General features: G+C 51.3%; 1 protein-coding gene across 1 annotated transcript; it reads right to left on the bottom strand.

The window, feature by feature from the left end:
- Positions 1–636: 636 nt before the first annotated feature.
- On the bottom strand, positions 637–17,170 carry LOC127580910 (SLAM family member 5-like). The gene is made up of 6 exons (XM_052034892.1): positions 17,052–17,170; positions 13,139–13,459; positions 7,200–7,487; positions 2,100–2,240; positions 1,613–1,701; positions 637–987 (listed from the first exon to the last, which is right to left on the bottom strand). The coding sequence occupies exons 1-6, from the start codon at positions 17,116–17,118 to the stop codon at positions 763–765; spliced, it is 1,131 nt and encodes a 376-aa protein (XP_051890852.1). The 5' UTR covers positions 17,119–17,170; the 3' UTR covers positions 637–762.
- Positions 17,171–17,471: the final 301 nt, after the last annotated feature.

Consider the following 17,471-nt stretch of genomic DNA (forward strand, 5'->3'; position numbering starts at 1 on the left):
TAAGCATGGTTTCCCTTTTTTTAAACACATTTGTTTGTTCCTATTAATGCATTCTAAGTAGTTTTGTTATTGTTTCTTTTGTAAGAGATTACAGCATTTTCCCATTACTGAGGTTAAGCTCACTAGTTTGCAATTCCTTACTAGTTTTCCCAGCACTACTTCTCAATTCATACTAATTTCAGTCAGTTTCTTTCCCTGGACACCTGGTTCCCTAATATCCCTGGAAGGTTATTTGTGTCTTCCCTTCTGAAGACAGAATTAAAATATGTGTTTAATTGTTCGCCATTTTGTTGATCCCATTTAAATTCCCCCGGAATTCCAGTTGTAGAGGACAAAAATTTGTTTTCTTGAATCTTTAGCTGGTTTCATTGGGACCCCTACAGCCCTTCCACCTAAAGACACGATTGCCCAAGCGTAACCACCATCCCGGACTGGTTGTAGTGGAACACCCTACGTTCTGCTCTACAACTCCCCAGCGATGCCCTGCCACGTTCCCACCCCACCCCAATACTTATACCTACTTATGCAGACTGCTGCCCAGATTTAGGATAAGTGGGACCCCCTATACCCCTCCCTCCCTCCCCCACTTGAACAGACTGTTGCCCTAGTCTGAGGTCAGTGGGATACCCCCTCCCCCCCACTCACTGCACAAGGCTGGGATATGTGGGACTCATTTCCCCCACCCAATACACACGTGTGGACCACTGCCTGCGGCTGTGTACATGGCACCAGACTCAGAGTGGAGGACTGTCACCTCCTGACTTATAATGGGCGGGATTTTCCGCAGGGTCGTCCTCCATTCCTGACTGAGGCTAAGCGTGGGACCCCAGGATAATTCACTGTTTCGTACTCTTGAAAGGAGCTGTCCCTGGGGTTTCTGCGGGCTCCTCCCTTGGCCCTGGCTGGCCCAGGGACTGGCGTCGCAGGGGACTTCACCGTCTCATACACGGTGCAGGGTATCTCCAGCCTCTCCCTTTGCCTGCGAACCTGCAGAGAAAACAGAGTGTTCAGAATGAAGGGAGATCCAACGCTGGACACACACTCACCTGGGACAAAAGGGGAAAGTATAACATGGTGACTGTGCATGAGGACCGTGTACCCCAGGGATCTGGTGTATGGGGGGAGAACAGTGTACCCCAGGGACCTGGTGTGGGGGGGGAGCAGTGTACACCAGGGATTAGCTGTGGGGTGGAAAGTGTACCCCAGCGGGAGAGTAGAGATTGGCTGAGGTTCCACCTCTCACTCTCCCGACCCAGCCGATATGGAGGTCACTGGGGCACGTATTCAGCTTGAGCAGCAGGTGCTTTGTTAGTTCCTTGGGATCTTTCTGTGCCTGTGGAATTTGCTGCGTACGACAGAAGAGTGCTGTGAGCTCATTCACCAGCCACCTCTGGTTCAGCCCAGGATTGCACTGCGCTGAAGCAGGACCCTGAGCCCAATCTGCCCCAGGATGGTGAGGGTGGTCCCAGGGGATTATGGGGTTCACTCCCCCATTCCCCCCTTCCCTGGGGTAATGTGTCTGTTCCGGGGATGGTGAGGGCGGTCCCAGGGATTGAGAGGTTTAGTCCCACCCATCCCCCCCTTTTCCCTGGATTAATCCATCTCCTGTTACCATCTCGCTCCCCTCCGGAGACTGCCGGCTGGCTGCGTTTCCCCGTGGTTGCTGAACTTGTGCGTAGATAGTATTCATGGTTAATGGGTCTGTGGAGCAGAGGGAGAGGTGATGAGGACCTCCACACGACATCTCCACACCCCACTCACATCAAACCCCCTCGCTGTTGACCACTCTCCCCCTTCCTTCCGACACCTCCTCTCCTCCCGACTCACTCCCTTATCACCCCTCCCACCTTCATCTTCCCAACACTGCCCTCCCACTCCTACACTGACCCCCTCCCCTTCCAATCCTCTGTTGTCTCTCCCCTCAAGCCTCTGCCCCTTTTACCTGTAACTTCCCCTCCTCACTCCTTCCTCTCCCCTCTGACCATTGCACTTTCTCCCTTGTGTTCCCCGCTCCACTCCCATCCCCCATCTCCCCTCCAGCTCCCTGCTCCCTCTCGCCCGGACCCCTCAGACTCATGGACCACGTGTCAGATACTCGCCTTGAGTGAGTGGCTCTCTTTGTCCTGGCGCCGATTTTTTTCTGTTGATACAGACCAGACAAATGATGCCAAGAACAACAACTGCACAAGCCACACCACCCGAAATAATCACCACTTTGGTCCAGTTTGATCTCGCTGATTCTGCGACAGTGGAAGATAAAAAAATTCCGTGATTCCAACTGCATCCTCGCTCTCCCATTGACGGGGAATTGATGGGATCCACTTGATCCACATCAGTTTTGATGAAGGTGTCTGTCAATGGACTTCTCCACTGTCAAAGCTAACTGCTGGAGGAACTGAGCAAGACAGGCTGTGGCTGTGGATGGAAATCGGCCGTCACCAGTCTGCCGTGGCCTTCCGGAGTTCCCGGTTGTCAGCCATTTCAATTCCTCTCCACACTCCCACACTGACCTGCCTGTCCTCTGCCTCCTCCACTGCCAAGGTGAGGCTCAACACAACCTAGAGGAACAGCACGTCATATTCCGTAAGGGTGGTCTACACCCCAATGGCGTGAACAATGAGTTCTCCAGTTTCAGATAATCTGCCCCACCTCTGTCCCTTTCTCCCTCCCTCGATCTACCCAGTTCCTCCCACACCCACCGCTCACCCCCAGCCCACGATCACCCTGTTCCCTTCCTCCACCCTCCATCTGCCTATCAGCCACACACTCCTCCCACTGGGTCCCCTCCACCCACCCACCCCAACTCTTCCCATCTGCCCTCCCACCTCCAGTATTTGGTTCCATGTTCCGCTGTCGTTTTATATCAGATTCCATCATCTGTAACCTCCACCCATCACCTCCCATCAATATTCCCACTCTCCCCTCCTCCATCTGCCTATCAGCCCCCCCTCCTCAAACCTGGCACCACCTACTTCTTGCCAGCCTTTGCTTCACCTGATCCCTTCGCTCTGTACTGGCCATCTCCCTTCCATCAGTCCAGATGAAGGGTCTCGACCTAAATCATCGAATGTTCACTTCCCTCCACAGATGCAGCCTGACCTGCTTGAGTTCCTCCAGCAGCTTGTTTTTGGTCAGGAAATATCCCTGGCAGGTAAGATTCAGGAGAATCCAAAGATATTCTAACAATATATTAGGCGACAGAGGCCTGCCAGGGAAAGAGTGGGTCCCCTTAGGGACCAAAGGGGTAACCTGTGTGTGGAGACAGGGGATGTGTGTGAGGTCCTTAATGAACAGTTCTCATCTGTATTCACCAATGAGAAGGATGTGGAGGATAGCGAGTTCAGGGAGGGATATGTTGATAGGCTGGGACATGTCAGTTTTAAGAAGGTGGAAGGGTGAGATGTCTTGCAATGCATAAGACTCGATAAATCCCAGGGCTTGGATGAGAACTGTCCTAGAATCCCAAGGGAAGAGAAAGCTGGGGCCTTGACTGAGATTTCTGCATCTTTGTCAACCACAGGCAAGGTACCAGGAGACAGGAGGATGGTCAATGTTGTTCCTTTATTTAAGAAGGGCAGCAGGTAAAAGCCAGGTAAATGTAGGCCGGTGAACCCTCATCTCTTTCCATTTACTCCTCCTCCAGAGACTCCATTTGCAATTAACAGGCCTTCATCTCCCCCTTTGCACCGGCACCGTCCCCACTTGTGTTGAGCCTCTCTGGTCTTCCCTTGGTCCAGACATTCCCTTTGTTCTCCCCACCCCATCCCCTTCTCTACTTGCTGCATCTTTGATTTCTAACTTTTCCAAGGACCGACAGAAAGTCATTGACCTGAAAAATTGAGTCTGTTTCTCCCCCCACAGATGCCGCGCGGCCTGCTGCCTCTTGCACTTTCTCACCTCTCTTCCACCAATGTGGACCTTGAAGAAGCTCTGCTCCCCTCTCCATCCATCTCCTTCACTTGTTCAGAACAGCAGTCGGTCTCTTGGCCCCTCAGGCCTGCCCCACCATTGAAAATCATGACTGATCTGACCAACCTCAACATTGTGCTCCCACCCACCTCCAGTGACTTTCACCCCTTTACTCATCAAGAATCTCTCTCCCTCTGCCTTAATAATATTCACTACTGTTACAGGAAGAATGCTGGAGGTTTACCACCCTCTGAGAGAAAAAAATCACCTTATTTCTATAATAAATGGGTGACTCTTTTTTAAAAGATCTCTTCTTCTAGTTTCTCCTGAAGAGGAAACACGTGCACCCTGTCAGCCCCCTTGGGATCTTAACTCGGGTCCCCTCACTCATCTAAACCTGTCCAGCCTGTTCAACCTTCCCTCATAAGATAACCCGCTCATTCCAGGTAAACTCTCAACTGTGTCCAATTCGTTTACACCTTCCTTGCACAATGAAACCAACATCGTACACAATGCTCCAGATATGGTCTCACCAATGCCCTACATAACTGGAGCATAACCTCCCTACTTCTGTGTTCAATTCAGCTTTCCAAAAAAACCTCAACATTCTGCGCTAATTTCTTGCTGTACCTCCGACTTTTGCGGATTATACACTGGGATGCGCAGATCCCTCTGCATCTCAGAGGGATCAATGATATAAAACATTGGGTAAGCCACAGCTGGAATATTGTGTGCAGTACTGGCTGCCACATGATAGGAAGGATGTGATTGCACTGGAGAGGTTGAGAAGAGATTCACCAGGATGTTGTCTGGGACGGAGCATTTCCATTATGAGGGGAGACTGGATTGGCTGGGTGTGTTTTCCTTGGAGCAGAGGAGGCTGAGGGGGACCTGAAAGAGGTGTACAAAATTATCAAAATTCAGGGGCAGAGATAGAGTTGACAGGAAGAAACTTTTCACAATGACAGAGGTTTCTAAGACCAGAGGACAGAAGTTGAATGTGAGTAGTGGTGCAAAGGAGATCTGAAGAAGGTTTTTTTTCACCCGGAGGGCAGCTGAATCTGGAACACACAGCCTGAGAAGGTGGTGGGGGCAGGTACTCCCACGACATTTCAACTTCTGGGCGAGCATGTGAACTTCGAAGGGACAGAAGGTGACGGACCACGAGGTGGGAAATGGGATCAGTGGAAGTAGGTATTGATGGACATGGTAAGCCGAAGGGCTTGTTTCTGTGCTGTATGATCCTCTGACTGCAATCTCTCACCACTTATGTTACGGACTCAGTGAAAGTCCCTTTAAGATAGAGAGTGTGTGTGTATGTGTGTGTGGGGCGTGCTTACGTCAATAGAAGATAAAGGACGTAATGACGTTGTTGAAGAAGTCAGAAGAAGAAGAAAGAGAGAGAGAGAAGGGAGAGAGACACCAGCCTGCTTGTTTTCTCTATCGATGGATGAGAAACAATAACTGTGTTTGCCACTGAAATCCATGTATGGAAGTTGGAAGTAATCCGGTGGAGTTCACTTTGTTGCTGACCTGTAGAAGGAAACAGGTATTTGTGTGTGGACGACCACGGTTCGGATGCTTTTCGGGGTGAGGAAGTCACTACCGAGTAAACACTGAAGTGTCGTTTGGGTTCCATTGTGGAACATTTGGATTTCGTATGTACTCTCTCTATGTTTTTCTACATCTACATCTTATCTTCAGACAACGGTGGTTGTTGAAGAAGCCCTTGCTCATGTTTCACCTTATGGCTTGCGGAACTGAACTTTAAGAACCATTCCGGAACTGGGAGTTTTGGACTTTGTCACACACACACACGAAGAGTTTAGTTTTGGGGTTAACGTTCGAGGTTTAACATTCTTGAATTCTAACATACTAACATTTTTTTTAACTTTTATTTTACGTATTATCATAAGTAGTGATTAATAAAATAGTTTTTAACACTGAATCATGCTCAGTGTGTTTCTTTTGTTGCTGGTTTGTGACACTTAGGTCATGTGCTTTGTTATTTTTCCTGCCAAAATGAACAATCTCACATATTCCCACATTATTCTCCATTTGTCAGATCCTTGCCCACTCACTTAACCTGTCTGTATCCTGTTATAATCACATCATGTCCATTTCACAACCCACTTTCTGACATCATCTGTTCGCTTCATCCAAATCTTGTTAAAATTTGCAGACAAGTTGAGGCCTCAGCAGGATTGCAGTGGCACACCACTTGTCATAGTTTGTGCCTTTATGTCTGCTCTGTTTCCTGTGGCCAGCCAATGTAATCACACCAATACGTTACTTCCACTGCAAGCTGTTATTTTCTTCAATAATCTTTGTTGCAGCACCTTCTCGAATGCCTTCCAGAAATCTAATTACAGTGCACCCTCAAAGGTTACTGGTTCCCTTCTTGTTTTTTTTTCATGAGGTGCCCAAAACCACATCTCATTCCTCAGTGAATTTCTCTGGCTACAAATTATTTCATGTAGATTCCAACTGAAATTTCATCCTTCGCATCTCGGACCCACCCAAGATTACAGGTACATTCAAGCTATTTGGCATTCTCATGGCACGCTGAAGCCCATGCTTAATACCAGACGTTGACATGTGCATTCTCTTGACCTCTCTCAACAACTTTGATTCACTCCATCTCAACATTGTCCAGCTCCACAGTTCCCCTTCACCCATTGTTGTCTTTGGTGGTTCAACAAAAACCTTTCCTTTTCAGACATGAATAATCACAAACTTCAACAATTCGAATTCCAAAGCTGCTCTGAGTCATTCTTGCTCCTCACTTTCCTCTGAGCTCCCCTCTGCCCAATCGCACCCCATGCCGTGCGCTCATCATGTTCTTCCCCTTCTGATACAAACAAGCTGATCTTAGCAGAGGCTTCAGTTTCATCCCCTACATCCCCGTCTAAATGAATTCGAAGCCTGCCGTGATGATGAATAAAAGGTATCTATCCCTCAGTTTCAGCATGAAGATTCTCTCTCTCTCTCTCTCTCTCTCTCTCTCTCTCTCTCTCTCTTTCTTTCTCAGCCAGCGTCATCATCACTTCTGTTATGTGTCTCTGTCTCTACCTTATCACTGCCATTCCCTCTTCTACCTCTAGTCTTCCCACTTTTCTGTCAGATAAAACACATCTGATTTCTAATTTTTCAAAGTTCTGACACAAGGTCGTCGATCTGATACATTTTCTCTGTTTCTCTGGTGACAGCTTCTGTCTGATCTTCTGAGTATTCCCAGGATGCTCTGTTTTTCTTTCAGAGTTCCAGCATCTGCAGTGTGTTTGACTCACCAGATGTGGTTATGTTACAGACGTCCCGCAGCCGGATCTGTGCCGTGCCCTCACTGCCGGGGTTCCTGGCCTCACACCTGTACACAACGTCCTCCACCTCTGCTGTGTGATGAACCTCTACCGTCTCTCCGTGTTCCCAGAGGTGATGGGGGCTGTCCTTTCCCACAGCTTCCCCTCCCCTCCACCACCTGAAGCTGGTGGGGTTGCCTGAGGTCACGGAGCAGGTCAGGGTGAGGTTGCAGGTCCCGGTGATGTTCTGAACCGTGATATTTGTTCCTGACACGGGCTCTGAGGTTGGGACGGAGAGATGAAAGACGAGTAAAGGAGATCCTTGTGGACACCTCGATCCCCAACCCCCCCGTCCCGTCCCCAACAGTCCCGAGTGAAGTTTAAGCCGATCCCAGCTCATTTCCAACCACCAGTTTAACCCTTCCCTCACCCTTCAGTTCAGCCAGTTGCTGCTGGAGGAAGTTCCCACGTGGGCTGTGCCCTCTTTCCCAACCACTGCCTGCGCTCATCCACAAACCCTCCGCCGTGTCCTGTTTCTGGCTCTGTATCCCGGGAATTCTCTCCAGTTCCACATCTTTTGTCACTCCTGTGAATGGTCCAGGTGTCCCTTATACACCTAAATGTGACCTAGACCAAACCTGCCCTGCATCTGGTCCCACAGCCCTGGGACTGTGATCAGCACAGACCCAGACTGGGATTGTGTGCGGTGTTCCGGAGTGAATCTGACACTGTGCAGATCCTGGGTCATGCACACTCTCTCCCACAAAGTAATCAGCACACAGATCGGGGGTGTGATCAGGAAGTTAATTCCAATCTGGTGGCGCAGCTCATTCTGGGAGGGGAAACAAGGAGTCGGAATGGGGAATGAGTCACAAAGAACTGAACAGGGTCCTGGGGCAACAGATTCATCCTCACTGAAAGCAGAGACACTGGACCAAACACTAGGCAGCGAATCCTCCCCCTGATCACCAGCTCCCGTCCTCCCTCAGAGGATGAACCAGTTCTCCTCCATGTAGGACAACACTTGAAAGAAGCAGTGGCAGCAGCAAGGACACACAATGTCCTCTGGGTGGGGACTTCAGTGTCCATCACCAGGACTGGGTCGGTAGCACCACCACGGACCGAGCTGGCCAAGTCCTGAAGGGCAGAGCGGCCAGACTGGGTCTGTGGCAGGGAGTGAGTGAACCAACACCAGGCATAAACCTACCTGACCTGGTCCTCCCCAGTCTACCTGTGGCAGGTACATTTGGTAGGGGTGACCACCGCACCGTCCTTGTGGAGACAGAGTCCGGTCTTCACACTGACGACTCCCTCCATCGTGTTGTGTGACACTACAGTCGTGCTCAGTGGGATCGAATCGGAACAGGTGTGGCAGCTGAAAGCTGGGTGTCCACGAGGGTCTGTGGACCATCAGTGACAGCAGAAATATCCACCACACAGTCTGTGACCTCCTGGCCCGACACGTCCCTCACTCCACCACTACTGTCAAGCTGAGGGATCTCACAATTCACAGATCAGATCAAAGCTCTACAGCCCTCCCACATCTGGTCATGAAAGGAGGTGTTGCAATAACCTTACCCAGCAACGTCTGGAGGAGGAGGCCCCAAGAACATTCCCACCCCCAGTGACAGTGGGACCCAGCATGTGAGTGCTGGAGACAAGGCTGATCTGTTCAGACAGAAGTGCTGAGAGGATGATCTCCCCCTGGCTTCCCCCTGAGATCCCACCGTCACAGAAACCTGTCTCCAGACAATTCAGTTGACATCAGGAAACAGCTGAGAGCACTGGATACACCAACGGCTTTGGGAACAGACAACATCCCAGCTGTAGTACTGAAGGCCTGTGCTCCAGAACCAGATGGACCTCTGGCCGAGCTGTCCCAGGACAATTACAGCACCGGCATCCACCCACAGTGTGGAACATTGCCCAGGGGTATCCTATTCACACAAAGCCGGACAAATCCAATCCGGCTGATTCCTGCCCAACACCCACATACTGCTGGTGGAACTCAGCAGGTCAGGCAGCATCTGCGGAGGGAAATAAACCGTCGACGTTTCGGGTCGAGACCCTTCATCAGGACTGGAAAGGAAGAAGGTGGAAGCCGGAATAAGGAGGTCGGTGACGGGGAGGAGCTGGCAGGTGATAGGTGAGTCCGGGTGGGAGGGGGAAGGTAGGTGGGTGGGGGGAGGGGGGTGAGAAGCTGAGAGGTGATGGGTGGAAGGGCTGAAGGAGGAATCCGGGAGGTGAGGACAGTGGGACCATGGAATAAAGGGAAGGAGGTGAGGAATGGATGGGCAGGTCCAGAGGGGAGGGGAGGGGTGAGGGGGCCTCAGGAATGAGGGAAAACAAAGGAAGTGGAGGGAAAAGAAAAAATTGGAGGGGGGGGGAGAGGGGAGGGGTTACCAGGAGTTGGAGAAATCGATGTGGAGGCCACCAGGTTGGAGACTCACAAGGCGGAATATGAGGCGTTGTTCCTCCAACCTGGGTCTGGCCTCGACGTGGCAGTAGAGGAGGCCGTGGACAGACATGTCAGGGAGGGAGTGGGATGTGGAATTGAGGTGGGCGGCCACCGGGAGATCCCGGCTGTTGCGGCGGACGGAGTGAAGGTGCTTGACGAAGCGGTCACCCAATCTGGGCCGGGTCTCACCGATGTAGAGGCCGCCGCACCGGGAGCACCGGATGCAACAGCTCATAGTCCGCCTTAGTAGCCTCCAACCTGACAGCCTCAACATCGATTTCTCGAACTTCTGGTAACCCCTCCCTCTTTTACCCCCTCCCACATTTTATTTTTGCCCCCTTCGCCCCCTTTGTTTTCTCTGATTCCTGTGGCCCCTTCACCCTTTCTCTTTCCCCTCCCCACCCTCATGACCTGCCCATCTGTTCCCCACCTCCTTCCCTTTATTCCATGGTCCACACCCTGTCCTACCAGATTCCTTCCTCTTCAGCCCTTTGCCTCTTCTACCTGTCACCTCTCAGCTTCATACATCACTCCCTTTTACCCCCACCTTCCCCCCTCACCTGGACTCACCTATTACCTGCCAGCTTGTGTTCCTCCCTCCTTATTCCGGCTTCTGCCCTCTTCCTTTCCAGTCCTGATGAAGGGTCTCGGCCCGAAACACTGACGGTTTATTTCCCTCCATGGATGCTGCCTGACCTGCTGAGTTCCTCCAGCACTTTGTGTGTTGCTCCAGATTTCCAGCATCTGCATTCTCTCTTGTGTCTCTGATTCGTGCCCAGTCAGTCCCCTGTCAACTATCAGCAAAGTGAGGGAAGGTGTTGTTGACGTACTCACCAATAACCCACTCACTGTTGCCCCGTTGGGGTTTCAGCAGGACCACTCAGCTCCAGACTCGGTCCAAGAATAGACTAAAGAGCTGAATTGCAGAGGTGAAGTGAGAGTGACTGCCCTCGACGTCAAGCCAGCATTTCACTGAGTGTGGCATCAAGGAACCCTGGTAAAACCGATGTCAATGGGCATCAAGGGGAAAACACTCCAGTGGTCAGAATCAGACCTCGCACAGAGAAGGTCACTCATCCCGACCCTGGGATATCAGTGCAGGAGCTCCTCAGGGCAGGGTCCTGGGCCCAACCACCATCAGCTGCTTCATCAGTGACCTTCCTTCCATCCTAAGGTCAGAAGTGGGGATGTTCACCGGTGACTGCACAATGTTCAGTTCCATTCACACCTCAGCAGGTGAAGCAGCCCATGCCTGCCTGCAGTAAGACCCAGACAACGTTGGTTCAGCATATCATTGTGGGCCAGAGGGCCTGTTCCTGTGCTGTATTGTTCTATGTTCTCTGTTCAACATTCAGGCACTGGCTAATAAGTGGCAAGTAACAGTCACATCATAGAAGTGCCAATAAGAGACAACAATATGCTTGAAATTCAATGACATCCCCATCAGTGATTCCCATGCCATGAACACCAGAGAGCAGATACTCAGCTGTACTAACTGCACAAGCACTGTGGCAACAAGAGTTGGTCAGAGTATCCTGTGGGGAGTGACTCACCTCCTGACACCCCAAGGCCTTTCCCCCATCTCCAAGGCACCAGCGAGGAGTGGGATGGAACACTCTCCACTGCCTGGGTGGCTGCAGCCCCAACAACTCTCAAGAAGATTGACACCATCCAGGACAAAGCAGCCGCTCGATCGGCTCCCCGTTCACCTCCCTAAACACTCCCTCCCTCCACAACCGTGGGTGCAGTGTGTACCATCTGGAAAATCCATTGCTGAATCTAGGAGAAACTCCCTTCCCCACTGAGTGGTGGGAATGTGGGACGTTCCCACAGGGAGTGGCCGCACTGAATCTCGCTGAGGGGTTTTAAGGGAAGCTGGATACGCACACGAGGGAGAGAGGCACAGGAGATGATGGGTACATAAGATTCTGAGGGGACTCGACAGGGTGGGTGCTGAGAGGATGTTCCCCCTTGTGAGTGGATTCAGAACAAAGGATACAGTTTCAGAATAAGGGGCACAGTTTCAGAATAAGGGGCCGCCCATTTCAGGTGGATGTGACGAGAAATTTCTCCTCCCTGAGGGTTAGGGATCTTTGGAATTCTCTCCCCCAGAGAGCTGTGGAGGCCAAGTCACTGAACGTGTTCAAGGCCGAGACAGACAGAGTTTTGGTCTGGAGGGGAGTCGGGGGTTGTGGGGAACAGGCAGGAAAGTGGAGCTGAGGCCAAGGTCAGACCAGCCCTGATCTCAGTGAGTAGGGAGCAGGCCCGAGTGGCCAAATGGCCGCCTCCTGCTCCTAGTTCCCATGTTCTGATGTTCTCCTCCATTCAATGGGAACCAGGTAACCCTGGGATGGAGGAGAGAAGATTTCTCAGCCAGACGTTGCTGGGTGAGATTATTGGGAATGTTATATTATTGTAAGAGTGAGTCAGGAACTATATTGCTGGGTGTGAGTGTGCTGTGTGTACATGTACTGTGTCACTCACTGGGGCACTACATTCTGTGTAATGAACACACAGGGGATCGCTCAGCAAAGCACAGCACGAAGGCTGAGGAGTAAACACCTTGCTGAGCTCAGACCTCAGTCTGGGGAATTAACAAGCAGTGCTCTGGGAAACAGGCAGAACAACTGGGATCCCTGAACATGACAGACCAGGTGCAAGAAATGAGCCGCTGGAGGAAATCAGGGTCAGGGAAGAAAATGGACAGCAGACATTTCAGGTTAAGACCCTTCACCTAGACGCAAAAGAGCAGAGAGGAGATAGCCAGTATAAAGAGGAGAGGGGGAGGGGTGCAGCAAGAGCTGGCAAGCAAGAGGTGGATCCAGGTGGGGAGGGGTTGATTGGCAGATGGAGTCCGGTGGATGAGGTAGGGGTGGAGATAGTGACAGAGCTGGGAGGTGAGAGCTGGAGGCAACAAAGTGCTGCAGGTGAGTCCAATGAGAAAGAAAGGTGAAGAGAACCAGATAAGGGAGGGGTGGTGGCAGATGGGAACAATGGGGGAGGAGACCCAGTGAGGGGACCGTGCAGCTGCTGGGTGGTTGGAATAGATGGGCGCAGGGGAAAGACAGCGGGTGATTGGGGGCTGGGGAGGGTGTGGGTGAAAAGAAGGCTGTGTGTGAGAGGACCTGAGTAGATCAGGAGAAGCGAGAAAGGCACAAGAGGGGGAGCAGGTTACCTGAAATTGGAGTCCGTGCCTTTGGTCTGTAGCCTCACCAGGTAGAATATGAGGTGGTGCATTGGGCCTCGCCCTGCCAGTGGATCAGGCCGAGGAGATCGGGCGATGTGGGAATGTGAAGGGGGAAAGAAATGGCTTGCAACCAGGGGCTCCCGTGGCCATTGTGGGCAGAGTGCAGGCGCTCAGCCAAGCAGTTGCCCCGTCTGCGCTTTGTCTCGCCGATGTACCCTCGCCCGTTCATTAGGGGTGTTTCAGGAACCGGTGAAGCCCGGGCCCCTCCGCGGCAGTCTCACTCACCGTACACCTCCAGTCGCACTGTCGTTTTATTCTCAGCTCCTGAACTCGATAAAACATCCACCTCATAATCACCAGTGTCCTCTCTCCGTAGATCACAGATTTCCAGACTGAAGTCCCCGGGATGAAGAGTTACCCGTCGCTTGTACTCCTCAGAACCGAAGTATTCAATGTGCCCCTTCGAATATTTCGCTATCATGGTTCTGGGTGATGTCCGTCTCCACTCAGCCTCAGTAACGTCCGGTCCGACTGGGATCCCGGGAGGTAAGGAGACCGAGTGTCCCAGAGTTCCGTTCACAGTGGGAGGAGAAGCCCCAGTCGCAGCTGAGGAGACAAGAGGAGGCAGTCAGCAGGTGAGCTCAGTGACTGGAGGAGGAATCGGAGCTGGGAGAATCACAGACACAGCAGCAGGCCATGCGGCCCATCGTCTGGCTCCCGGCCCTGTGAGGGACTCGGCCCACGGTCCCTACATCACACAGTGAGCCCACGGGGGGAACAGAGTGAAGACTCTCGCACCCGGCCCTGAGGAAGGAAGTTGCAGCCTACAGCCGGATATCGATGGACGGGTCAGGGGGGCACAGGCACGGCAAATGGGACCCATCCCAGGGTAGGGTGGGGGTATGTTTGGGGAGGGTAAACATGGTGAGGGAACAGTCAATAAATGGGAGGGTGTGAGAGGTGCGGGGGGACAGATGGAACTCGGAGAGGGCCCTTGGACAGCACATCCACAGATCCCTGAAGGAAGCGAGACAGGTGGGTGTCAAAGTCTCTCATGGGATTAGAAGCCTTTGACCAGTGGTGTTGCACAGGGATTGTTGCTGGGACACTTACTGTTAAATACAGTAACAATTTGGATATCAACTATTTGATATAGCAACCAGGTAGATGCCACGGCTAAGAAAGCTCACCAGCTCCTCTACTTGCTCAAGAGGTTAAAGAAAGGTGGCATGGCCCCTTTGACACCAACTTTTATCGATGCACCATAGAAAGCATCCTATCCAGATGCATCACTGTTTGGTTGGGCAAATGCTCTGCCTGGGACTGCAAGAAACTGGAGAGAGTTGAGGAGGCAGCTCAGCACATCACAGAAACCAGCCTCCCCTCCATGGACTCTCGTTGCCTCGGTAAAGCAGCCAGCATAATCAAAGACCCCACCCACCCCGGACATTCTCTCTTCTCCCCCCTCCCATCGGGCAGAAGATACAAAAGCCTGAAAGCACTTACCACCAGGCTCAAGGACAGCTTCTATCCCGCTGTTATAAGACTATTGAATGGTTCCCTAGTACGATAAGGTGGACTCTTGACCTCGCAATCTACCTCATTGTGACCTTGCACCTTATTGTCTACCTGCACTGCACTTTCTCTGTAGCTGTGACACTTCACTCTCCATTCTGTATTGCTTTACCTTGTACTACCTCAATGCACCGTGTCATGAATTGATCTGTATGAACAGTATGCAAGACAAGTCCTTCACTGTACGACAATAATAATCCAATTCAATCAGTGTAGGAGGTTTAAGGAATAAGTTTACAGACGACTGGAGAGGGTGCAGAAGAGATGTTGCCCGGGCTTGGAGTGTTTCAATTCTGAGAGAGACTGGATAGGCTGGGTTTGTTTTCCTTGGAGTGGGAATGGGAACCTGAGAGAGGTATACAAAATTGCGAGGGGCACAGGTAGGATGGATAGCAGGAAATTTTTTCCCATAGTAGTGGTGTTTGAAAGCAGAGAACATAGGCTTATGGTAAGAGGGTCAGAGGGGATCCAAAGGAAATCTTTTTTACCCAGGGGTTGGAATTTGGAACCCACTGCCTGAGGTAGAGGAGGAGGCTGGTACTCTCGCGACATTTAAGAAGCATCTGGACAAGCGCTTAAATTGTTAAACTGTAGAAGGCCCTGGACGAAATGCTGGTAAAAAGGATTAGTACTGATAGATTGTAAAGTTACAGCAGGATCAGGAGGAAGTTTGGCAAAGCATTGGGGGATGAAAAGTCAGCATGGATGTGGTGGGCCGTAGGGTTCACCTCTGTGCTGTAGAACTCCATGACTCTGAATCTGCAGTCCAGATCCAGCTTGTGTACACTGCTATAAAATGTCTGGCCAATACTACTGGAGCCCTTAGTTTTGCAAGAAAGGTCTGTTAGGGATGCTCCAGATTTGGCCGACTACCTTGACATGTTTGGCCCTGTGTGGGACAAGGAGAAAGGCCATCCTCTCCGTTTTTGCTGATGGTGTGCTGCCCAGGGTTACAGTTCCAATGTCCTGCAGATGACATGTAAGGGTCAGCAATTCTTTTCCAACGCGTCCACCTCAATGGGGAGAGAGATTCCTGACTTCTGAAGCAGATGTCCTGCTGGAGCAGATGAGACTGTTTGCGTGGAGTACCACACACTTCGTCTATCCGGGAGTCTACCTGAGCTGGGCTGAGGAAGTCTGGCTAGCGAACAGGCAGGAGATGAAGGTGAAAGTCACCATCTGGCTGAGGCACTGGATAGGACTACTCAGTGCTTTCCTTCAGGGGCCAAGCACTGGTCATAAACCAACTGATGACCTCTTTCCTGGTTGGTTACCTTTGTCCCGTCCCCCGCCTTTGCTTCCAAGATCCAGAAGAATCTGGTGGATTTCTTCTGGATCAGGAGGAGGCACTGAGTCTCTGCTGTGGTTCCGATTGGGGAGGACGGTCAGCCACTGGTGTGCATTCAAACCCATGTGGTGACTCTCTGCCTTCAGACCCTGCAGAGGTGTTTGGACATTGATTATACTCCCGAGCATGCCATGACAATATATTTTTTCTTATGGAGTACTGCCTTTAAGATGACGCGCTACTACCAGCTCATGTCCCTGACAGAATTATAGGAATATTTTCAGTGTGTGGAATATGGTCACCTCCAGTCAGAGGGCTCCCCCGTTGGGTCTTGGGACTTGACTGAGGCTGACAAGGTGACAAGACGGGGCAGGAGTGCACAGTCGACACTAAGGCTTATAGCAAAAGACTCTGGGAGCCAGTCACTGGACAGCGACTAATGAAGGTTTTGGGGCCTGGACCAGAATTTTCATCTTCACCAGATCCCAAAATTCTTGTTGGTTACATGTTTGTAGAGTTCCTGCTACTCTGCCCAGTGTGCCCCATTTGTTTTCTGATGTGGTGACCAGCTGTGGTTGAAGAAGTGTCGATACAGTTCTGCCATCACGTCCATGCTCTTATGTTCTGTAGGCTAAAGGAAAGCAGCTCTGCTTTTGAGACACCTTACAGATCTTCAAGAGATCTCCTGCCCCACTCCTCTCTCTCTCTCTCTCTCCGTCTCTCTCTCTCCGTCTCTCTCTCTCCGTCTTTCTGTCTCTCTGTCGGGGTGCAATGAGCTGGTTCTCAATTGGATGCTGTTTGGTCAAATCCTGTATCAAACAGTTGCAGGAAGTGGTTCAGGCTCAGACACTTGTGGTGAACAAGAAGTACATGAAGCCAAAAATAGTGCTGGACACCGGATATCAACCGACAGATGGGGCTGGGTGGGTTGAGAGATGGAGAAATAGATGTTGAGGGGTGGGGGGGGGGGGGTGGGTGAGACAAAGGGAAAGACTACCCAGTCTAGGTGATCTGCAGAGATTGATGTGTCAAGAAATCAACAGGGAAAGTGACGGGGAGGAGGAGAAATAGGGACAGAGAGTGAGGGCGTGTTTGGATAGAGAGAGATGAAGTGAGAGAGATAACACCAAGAGAAGACTGGAGCAACTAAGAATAAAAGAGGAATGGGCGAGGGAGTAGTGTGTCTTAGCCATGGGATTCAGCCGGGTAGTGAATGGGTTAGCAGAGAGCTAGGGAGCGACCACAATAGACTGAAAACCCTTTACACGCACTGAAAACCAAGACAAGCCTCGCACACTTCGAAAACCGGAATCAAACATTAAAGTCTGAGCTTACCCACACAGCTGGTGAAGAGGGAGGCAGAGAGCAGGTGGAGAACCCTCCTCACGCAGAACTCCCACATCTTGAAGCTGGACTTTGGTAACTGTGAGGTTCGAAGGGAGAGAGAAAAGAGCAGGAACTGACTCCTCCTCAGACGCGCCTGTGATTGGGTGACAGGCAACAGGGTTTACATGTGATCGGGAACACATGCCGTGACCAGGCACATTGCTCTGACTTCTCTTCATCTCCCTCTGCCGCGCTTGGTTCCTCTTTCCCCTACCCTGAGCCTCTGTCCCTCACTCTTCTGTGCATTCTTATTCAATTCTCTTTCCGTCTCATGGACTCTTGTAACTCTCTCTGAATTAGAGTGTGTCTCTCTGTGTCTGTGTTCCCTTCAATCAACTTTTGTGCAACTCTCAGTCTCTCTGTATCTGC

This window comes from Pristis pectinata, chromosome 20 (assembly GCF_009764475.1).
Source record: "Pristis pectinata isolate sPriPec2 chromosome 20, sPriPec2.1.pri, whole genome shotgun sequence".
Classification (NCBI taxonomy): domain Eukaryota; kingdom Metazoa; phylum Chordata; class Chondrichthyes; order Rhinopristiformes; family Pristidae; genus Pristis; species Pristis pectinata.

Coding starts and splice junctions, on each gene's coding strand:
- LOC127580910 (XM_052034892.1), bottom strand. CDS start 17,118: ATGTGGGAGTTCTGCGTGAGGAGGGTTCTCCACCTGCTCTCTGCCTCC. Junction 7,488..13,138: donor AGTGCGACTGGAGGTGTACG/GTGAGTGAGACT, acceptor TCCCAACCTCAG/AGCCCGTGTCAGGAACAAAT. Junction 988..1,612: donor CTCCGGAGGGGAGCGAGATG/GTAACAGGAGAT, acceptor TTTTCTCTGCAG/GTTCGCAGGCAAAGGGAGAG.